This window comes from Mus caroli, chromosome 17 (assembly GCF_900094665.2).
Source record: "Mus caroli chromosome 17, CAROLI_EIJ_v1.1, whole genome shotgun sequence".
Classification (NCBI taxonomy): Eukaryota; Metazoa; Chordata; class Mammalia; order Rodentia; family Muridae; genus Mus; species Mus caroli.
The window spans coordinates 83,548,458-83,557,770 of record NC_034586.1 but is presented as its reverse complement, the minus strand read 5'-3'; the positions used below and the strand labels follow the sequence as shown (position 1 = coordinate 83,557,770).

At 48.0% G+C, this 9,313-nt stretch overlaps 1 protein-coding gene across 1 annotated transcript in view; it reads right to left on the bottom strand.

The window, feature by feature from the left end:
- The window catches only part of Msh6 (mutS homolog 6), a 17,762-nt gene extending 10,895 nt beyond the window's left edge, over positions 1 to 6,867 (bottom strand). Inside the window, exon 1 of the mRNA XM_021150052.2 lies at positions 6,517 to 6,867. Within this exon, the coding sequence (XP_021005711.1) occupies positions 6,517 to 6,773 (257 nt within the window). The 5' untranslated portion in view covers positions 6,774 to 6,867. The remainder of the gene's footprint in view (positions 1 to 6,516) is intronic.
- Between the last annotated feature and the right edge of the window lie 2,446 nt (positions 6,868 to 9,313).

Below are 9,313 nucleotides of genomic sequence, written 5' to 3'. Positions count from 1 at the left end.
TACCAGCCCAGAGATGGCACCACCCACAAGGGACCTTCCCCCTTGATCACTAATTGAGAAAATGCCTTACAGCTGGATCTCATGGAGGCATTTCCTCAACTAAAGCTCCTTTCTCTGTGATAACTCCAGCTGTGTCAAGTTGACACAAAACCAGCCAGTACAGTCATACCTATACTGTAATTCAGCACATTATCAGAGTCCACAAGACCTGAAGTCATGATTATTAGCTTGCTAATTATATTATCTAATTTATTCAATTTAGCCTGGAATTGCTCCAGCTGAGCTACTAAGTATTCTCAACATCCAAAGGTGTCTCGCCTCACCAAACTAGTTTTGTTAGCAAGTGCCTAACACTTGAGGACGCATGCCTATGAAAATTTTTTTCAAAGGCTCATTCGTCCCAAAACTTGATTCAGTTCTTGTGGGTTGTCTCTGAGGAAAGGAAGAGCCAGAGAAAGGAAACAGAACTCAGAACCAACAAGAACCCTGTCCATAATACAAAGACCACTAACAACTACTGCCGCCCACGTGTATTAAATCGCAATGTTCTCTGGGCGCACTCAGAAGTTTTTCTCAGCACCTAGCAACAATATTTCCCCAGCGCTCAAATGGGGAAACGCTGTATAGACAACTGTGATATGAGCACCTCTAGAAGGGCCAGCTCCCAACCTCAGGCCCTATAGTGACAAGTACAACAGTTTATGACCATCCCCTCAGGCTCACTTCATGGTCACCATTAAGACGCTGCACCTGCACAATTCAGACAGTTGTTTCCTGACCTGGCCTGGTCCAGCAAGTTTTTCTTTACTGACACATTCCTGAGGACAAACCAGGGGATGGAAAAAGTAAAGATAATCGAGCCGGGGTCAGCAGGTCTTTCTGTGCTATGCCTAAGCCAAGCACGCTTATTGTACAGCATCTAACAGTCAGCCTGGAAGGGGAAAACTGGACAAAGTCAGCAGGAACCTAACCAGGCAAAGTTGTACAAAGGGAGTCCCAGGGTACTCTGGGACTGAGTACCGTAGCCCTTAGCCACTGGCCTCCGGGAGGAGGTCGGGTGTTTCCAGGATCCTGAAACTTCCCCAAAGCCCGGTCCCTAGGCTATTACTGGCCTTGCCAAACACCAGTTTTTAGATGAGAAGCCTAGTAAGTCCCTTCTCCATACATTAGGGCCTCAGGGAAAAACCTAGTCCTTAACACTGATAGGGTCAAGGGTCAACTACAGGGTCAACTAGAGACTGACCTTCAATCTTACCAGACCTTCCTCTCACCTAAGAGATTTATCCACTGGGAAGACAAGTTCTCTACATCCCCTTTTGTTTTGTTTTGTTTTGTTTGAGGGTTTTTGTTTTTTTCTTAGAGACAGTTTCTCTGTGTGGTCCTGGCTATCCTGGAACTCACAAGGATGGCATCAAACAAGAGATGCCTGCCTCAGCCTTCCAGTGCTAGGATTAAAGGCAAGTGCCACCAACAAAGTTTTCTAAATCTTTAAGAGGGAAGAGAACACAAACTTTCTAAGCATCCCTTTATTTATGCAGTTAAATGTCAATAGATTTCCCCACATGGAGGAATTTTCAGGGTTTAACCTCTGTCTGTATCAGCCAAAACAGACTTTTCTGCTGCATGGAAAATGGGGTCACGGCTGGCTGGTGTTGTCAAAGAGTGGTACAATAAAGCAGACATTTGATACATGCAAGTATCAGGCTCCTTTCTACTTCTTCCTCAGTGTGTGCTCGTGTGTGGGTACAGAAGTACTATGGCAGGCATGCGTGTGCATGTGCGGGTACAAAAGTGCTATGGCAGGCATGTGGAGACAGAGGCTTCACACTCAGGTTAGCAGGCTTGGCAGCAGTCACTCTACCTAATAAGCCATCTTGCCAGTCTCAGATTTTTCTCACAATGCTAAAAGCTTAGCTTTGTGTGTGTGCAGGTGTGCAAATTATATATACACAAGGATATGGGGACCAGAGGTCAACCTCAGGTGTCATTCCTCGGTTACTAGCCACCTTTTTTGTCTTGAGACATAATCTCTCACTGGCCTAGAACTTGCCAAATAGGGATCTGCCTCCCCAGTGCCACCGATATCTGCCACTATGTCCAGCTTATTTTCTAGGTGGCTTCCTTCTGTGCATTTAACTAAAATCCTCATCCTTGTAATCCATCCAATCTCCCCAGCTTCGATTCCAGCACTTAGAAGACACAGGCAGGGCTGGAGAGACAGCTCAGCAGTTAAGACTGCTCTTCCAGAGGTCTAGAGTTCAATTCCCAGTAACCACATGGTGGCTCAAAACCATCGGTAATGGACCTGGATGCCCTCTTCTGGTGGTGTGTCTGAATAGAGCAATGGTGTACTCGGATACATAAAATAGATTTAAAAAAAAAAAAAAAAAGACAGGGATAGATTTCTGTGAGTTCACAGCCAGCCTGAGATACATATAGCCTAGGTTTAAGAAAGAAAGAAACCGGGCGTGGCTGAGCACGCCTTTAATCCCAAAACCCTGTCTAAAAAAAATACCAGTCAAGATATGGCCTAGGAGATATCGCAAAGGATGGCCTGAGTTTTATCCCCAGGACGGTTGGTGGAAGAACCAACTCTTAAGTTGTCCTCTGATTTCCACAACCTACTCTAGCATGCATACACACATATACACAGTAACAGGTAATTTTTAAAAATATAGAAATAATGGGGCTGGAGAGATGCTCAGCAGTTAAGAGCACTGGCATTCTTCCATAGGAACCAGGTTCAATTCCCTGCACCCACCTGGTAGCTCACAATCTGTACCTACAGAGGCTGAGGTCCTCCTCTGGCCTCTCTCAGGCAGCGTGTATGCACATGGGCACACATACATACACAGAGGCAAAATACACCTCTGTGTTTACCTGTGTCTGAATTGTGTACTTTATAACCAAAGGGAAGGCAAGAAAATAGTGACCCAAAATCATTTTCTCTGCCCCAGTAGCATACGCCAGCTCTTCCTGATGCCCAAGCTGAAACTCCAGAGTATTGGACTCCAGAAAGAACTCTTTACATTTTAAGTAAGTTGCGGCACACCCTTAATCCCAGCAGAGGCAGGTGGATGTCTGAGTTCAAGGTCAGCCTGGTCTACAGATGTGAGTTCCAGGACAGCCAGGGCTGTATGGAGAAACCCTGTCTCAAACAAAACAAAACAAAAATCCAGAAGCAGGGGTTGAAGGTTGTCCTCTATTACACAGCAAGTTTTGAGGCCAGCTTAAGATATAGGAGTCTATCTCAAAATATTAATTAGGGGGCTAGAGATGAGGCTCAAAAGATGAAGAGCACTGGCTATTCGACCAAAAGACCCAGGTTCAAATCTCAGCAAGCACACAGGAGCTCACGACCCTTTCTACCCTTCACAGGTACTAGGCACACCTGTGGTATGGACATACATGAAGGCACAACATGCATAAACACAAAATAACTTTACTTTTTGTTTTTTTGTTTTTGTTTTTGTGAGACAGGGTTTCTCTGTATAGCCCTGGCTGTCCTGGAACTCACTCTGTAGACCAGGCTGGCCTCGAACTCAGAAATCCACCTGCCTCGGCCTCCCAAGTGCTGGGATTAAAGACATGCGCCACCACTCCCAGCTAAAACTTTACTTTATTGATAGTCTCAAAATGTAGTACTGGCTAGCCTGGAACTCTCCAAATAAACTAGCCTTCGCCTTATTGAGATCAAGCTACCCAAAGGCAGAGGTTAAAGGGTTGAGTCACCCTATAATAAGTAAGTAAAATAGTTACCAACAACCATGTTATTTAAGCCAATTAAGAGCATAAGAGTCCTTTACTAATGCTTAAACCAAGAGAAGACTAAGGGGGCTGGAGAGATGGCTCAACCTTTAAGAGCACCAACTGCTCTTCCAGGTCCTGAGTTCAATCCTCAGCAACCACATGGTGGCTCACAACCACCTGTCATGGGATCTGATGCCCTCTTCTGGTGTGTCTGAAGTCTTAGACAGTGTACTCACATAAATAAATCTTAAAATAAAAAAAAGTAGACAAGGCCTCCAAAATGCCTTTTAGTACTGAAGCTCAGGGACACAGTATTTTTTTAGAAGGACGAAACCACAATTAAATCAGTGTTGAGGAAGGTGGGGCCAGGGCCGTTTTGGAGAAGCGTTATACCATTTGTCTTCTGCAAAGCTTAGCAGTGTTTTCCAGACACAACACTACAGGTAATTTTTTATTTACCCTTCTTGGCTATTTTATATTTTAGCTTGTGCAAATATTACTTTGGCTACTACATCTGGACAGTGGTGAGGGTAACGGTCCCAAAAGTGTTGCCAAGGCCACTCCGATACTGGTGAATGAGGATAAAGTATCTAGGTGGACACAAAAATGGAGTCAAGGCAAGATGAAGTGCCTTAGGCACTTCAAAAGCATTATTTCGGAGACTCTGTTACACTTAGTGGGACCAACTACTAGTTGTAAAACTAACTCTTTAACAAACATTTTAACTGACTCTGAAAAAAGAAGCTAGACATACAGGCACAGGCCTGTAATCCCAGCACTTTGGAGGAAAAAACAGAAAAATTAGGAGTTCAACTCATTTTCATTTATGTATGAAGTTTAAAGAATGGTACATGGCTGTATTCCAGCATTCCAGGGTGGTGGTGGGAACATGTCTCAGAAACACTGGGGACAGGGTTGTTAAATTCAAGGCCAACATGGTTTACAAAGCAAGACATGGCAAATTCAAACTAGTTATGGATACCATGTTAATAAATTCTACAGACAAAACTCTAATGTGTGTGTGTGTGAGAAAGAAAGAGAGAGAGAGAGAGTGTGTGTGAGAGAGAGAGAGAGTGTGAGTGAGTTGGAGGACGGGTTCTAATCTAACTGAAACTAAAAAGACCAGAGAGAGAGAGAGAGAGAGAGAGTGAGTGTGAGTGAGTTGGAGGACGGGTTCTAACTGAAACTAAAGAGACCAGACCAGAGCCTGTAATCCCAGGAAATAGGTCCAAAGACATTTATTTGGATTTAGTGGTATGGATGGAATCTACTTGCACTCTTGAACTGGCTTTGGGTCAGGTTTTTTTTTGTTTTTGTTTTTCGAGACAGGGTTTCTCTGTATAGCCCTGGCTGTCCTGGAACTCACTCTGTAGACCAGGCTGGCCTTGAACTGCCTGCCTGTCTGGGATTAAAGGCGTGCGTGTGCCAACCACGGCGCCCGGCTCTTTGGGTCAGTTTTTAATCAGGATACATTAAAATACATCAAGTACCTTAGAGTAAAGTAAGTGCACACCTTTATTTTGGATACCGCCAAACCAATTCACATCCAAGTAACTATGCATTTCTCACCAGAGGCTACCTTTATTTCCCCCACAAGCAGAGCCTACTGATAATTCTCTAGCAGGCCTGAACACACTAAGCACTCTCGGTTATAACCTCCAACCCTAGACTACTCCACTGGCCTTTTCCGGTATTTAAATACACAATTGCGGGCTAGACACAAAAGCTTGCAAAGTCCTATGCTCCAGGCCCAGTACCACAAAAACACGAACCACACTCCCCCCACCCCCGACCAAGACCACAATTAGTTACTTTTTGAAAATTCCAACGTTTCCTGTAGGACACCTGGAACACAGCCAATCAGAAATCGCTGTGAAGAACCATTAGCTAGCGATTTGATCTGATTACTTTTGAGTCTTAATTAACCGGCCCACCATTACATTATATGTTTAGACAAAAAAAAAAAACAAAAAACAAAAACAAAAAACGGGGGGGGGGGGGCTTTTTAAAAAAGTCTCAGCTGCGAGTGGTGGCGCATGCACGCCTTTAATCCCAGCACTCGGGAGGCAGAGGCGGGCGAATTTCTGAGTTCGAGGCCAGCCTGGTCTACAAAGTGAGTGCCAGGACAGCCAGGGCTACACAGAGAAACTCTGTCTCGAAAAACCAAAAAATAATTTAAAAATAAATAAATGTCTCTAGTCGCTCCTACAAACGACGGCCAAATTTACAAAGTTCCGAGTACAACTCCAGGCAAGCTTCCCCCAGTAAACCTTGCCCAGGGCTTGCCCAATACTCCGAAGACCCAATAACTGCGAAAAATCTTCAGCACTCTTCCCTCCTGTGAAACGGTGGGTTAAATAAAACCTCTGTCGTCCCAAGCCGGAGCGCCGCTTTCACTATCTACAAACTTCCACCTGCAACCCCCGAGTTTTCCTTCCGCCGTAGGCTCGCCACCCGGAGGAGCTCCCGGCGGGATCCGATCCGCCCCGCCCCCTCAGGCCGCGGACCGCAGCGGGACACCGTTCCCGCTCCGGCCACTTCGGGGGAGGGTGTCTCCGTCTCGGTCCCCGAGCCTCCCCACCCCCACGGTGGGAGCGCGCTCGCTTGCTCGGTTGCTTGCTCGCAGCGTCCCCCGAGAGTCCCTGGCACCAGCCCCGCTTCTCTCGGGCGGGCAGGCCGCCCCTCCTCCCGCCGCCTGGCACTGAGCAGCCTCCCCCTCCTTCCGGGAGCCCCGCACGCCGCCGCAGCCCCGACCGAGCCGGCTACCTGGGAGGCACGGCCTGCGCGGAGGAGGAGGCCCTCCGCAGCCCTCCGTTGAGATCCTTTGCCTCCGGCGACGGGGCGGATACCGCCGCGGACCGGGACCCCGGTTCAGCCTCGCTCCAGGCCGCATCCCCGCCGCGGGAAGCGGAGGCTCCAGAGGCAGCGGCACCTTGGCGTGAGGCCTCGGCCGCGGCCTTCTTGGTGTCGCCGAGTGCCGGGGACTTGGGGAAGAAGCTGTACAGGGTGCTTTGTCGGGACATGATGAAGGCTGACGGGCAGACCCGGCCACGGCTCCGAGCGCCTACAAGGATCGCAACCACCGCGCGGCCGCCGCTGGCGGGAAAGTCGGGAGGAGGCGCGTCCTACCCGAGCACCCGTAGCCCAGCGGCCAATCCGCAGGCGTCTCGACCTGCGCGGTGGGCGGGGCCCCGCCTCCGACGTGCCCTGGCGTCAGTGGGCGGGGCGGGGAGGACCCCCGCCCCCAAGCTCGGGTTGGCGGGCCTTGAGACTGAGCCTTTGCAAAGCATTGGAGCTCGCGGTGGCTACCCGGGCAAGTCTGCACGAAGAAGGCGGAAGTGGCTTGCGCGGTTGCTGGAACTGCGGGGTGCACCCTGCGAGAAGCCCGGTCGAGCTTGCTGCGGAAACACCTGGCCCTGCGGGCGGTCCTGCGGTTGGACTGAAAGGAGCTGAGAAATTGATTGTTGCTGTCTGCCACGTACGGTGCGCACCGTTCGCAGAGCAGTGTACAGAGCGGCACTTGTGAATGCCAAGTGCAAGAACAGCTATCCACAAAAGAAGCTATCCACAAAACTTTCCTTGGCCCGTCACTGCCTCAACTAGTTTACGCCTTACTATATGAGATGGGCAATTAAGGTCCAGTTTTTGTTTTTTTTTTAAAGATTTATTTATTTATTATATGTAAGTACACTGTAGCTGTCCTCAGATACTCCAGAAGAGGGAGTCAGATCTTGTTACGGATGGTTGTGAGCCACCATGTGGTTGCTAGGATTTGAACTCCGGACCTTTGGAAGAGCAGTCAGGTGCTCTTACCCACTGAGCCATCTCACCAGCCCTAAGGTCCAGTCTTATCTGAGCCCTTTGGCATAGGTGTGCAGAATTTTTTATATTTTAGAAACTGAGATTGCTATGGTAATGTTGAGCGTCAAAGCTTGGGCCCTAGCAACCCTAACGAGCTAAACTCTCCCACTCATCGAATAATAGAGAAAATAGCAAAAAACAGAGAAAGATTTATTCAAAGGGCCACATTAGGAAGATAAAGTTCAGACCCCCCTGAAAGTTCATCTTTGGGGTACTGACGTGAAGTTTTGGTTTAAACCGGGCAACGGGAACCGGAATGGTCTTGTAAGGCGTAGTCTGGCCCACCATAATCTCTGCTCCAGACTGTCCTACAAGGGGATTCTACGTGCTTCAGATATTTGAGAAACCTCTTTCCAGAAACCAAGTTCTTCCTCTACACTAACTCGAAGCTTTGTCTTACCCCTTCCCACCAAAAACTTCCTGGAGAAATTCCAATTCTTTGGAGTCCATTATTTCAATTGCCTGATAGCCAAAGGGAGCCAAGTGTCTCTCCTCCGAAAGTCTTCCTGCCAGGTTGATTACAAGGCTTTTTAGAAAATTAGAGCTCCTATTCAAATTCAAGAAATTGGAGCTGAACGTGCAGGTGTGTGCCTTTAACCCCATTGTTCCAGGCAGAAGCAGGTGGATCCCTGAGGTCAAGGACAACCCTGGCTACAGTTACAAGACAGCCAGGGTTTTGTTACACAGAGAAACCCTGTCTCAAAACAAAAACAACAAAAAAAAAAAAAACAAACCCCTAAATCAAGAAGAAGGAGAGAGAGAAATTGGGAGACTTAATTCAGCTCTAAGTAAGAATGAAATTAGCTCTGGCTAGCAATACCTTCACTTTGGTAAAAGAGTAAAACGATTTGCTTTGTCGGACAAAACCAGCTCAGCCTAGGGACCTGAATTCTATCACGAGAATCACACTGTGAAGGATTGCTGCAAATTATCCTCTGACCTCTATACTCGGGCTCCATAGGCTTGGGGTGGGCGCGCGCACACGCACGCACGCGCACACGTGTAATACGTGTGCGCACACACACACCAGACTAAAAACAAAAGAAACTTGGTATGGTAGACCCCACCCTTGATCTCAGCACTTAGGAGACAGGGGATCCCTGTGAAGTTTGAGGCTGTAAGAGATGTCCCACTTTGTAGGCAGAAAGATTCCTTTAGAATCAAACTGCTAAGGCCAGTCTCTTGGGACAGAGATAGGAGCAGACTGTTGGGAAAACAAGCAGACTTTGTGGGGGGGTGGGGGTGGGGGGAATCTGAGCTGATAAGGTTATTCTGTTATTCAGATAGGTTCAAGCAGGTGGCATTGCCTGAGGTAGTTGACCTTCCGGGAGGGAACGTTCAGGGAGGTTCTTGGTGAAGAGAAACTACCTTAAAAGATTTGCTCTGCTAATAAACAGAAACCTTTCGGCGCGTTCATCCAATAAGTCCTTCTGTTTCTCCAAAGGCCTTCCGTTTAGAACAGTGTCACCAGCACTGTCTGTGGGAGTGGTGCTTTGGACCTGGCAGAGGCCAGCCCTGTCTACACAATGAGTTCAGGCCAGCCAGGGTTATGCGGTAAGGCTCTATGGCAAAACAAATAAGTAATTAAATTAATTTTTTAAAAAGAGTAAGTGGCCAGGCGGTGGTGGCGCATGCCTTTAATCCCAGCACTTTGGAGACAGAGGCGGGCGGATTTCTGAGTTCGAGGCCAGCCTGGTCTACA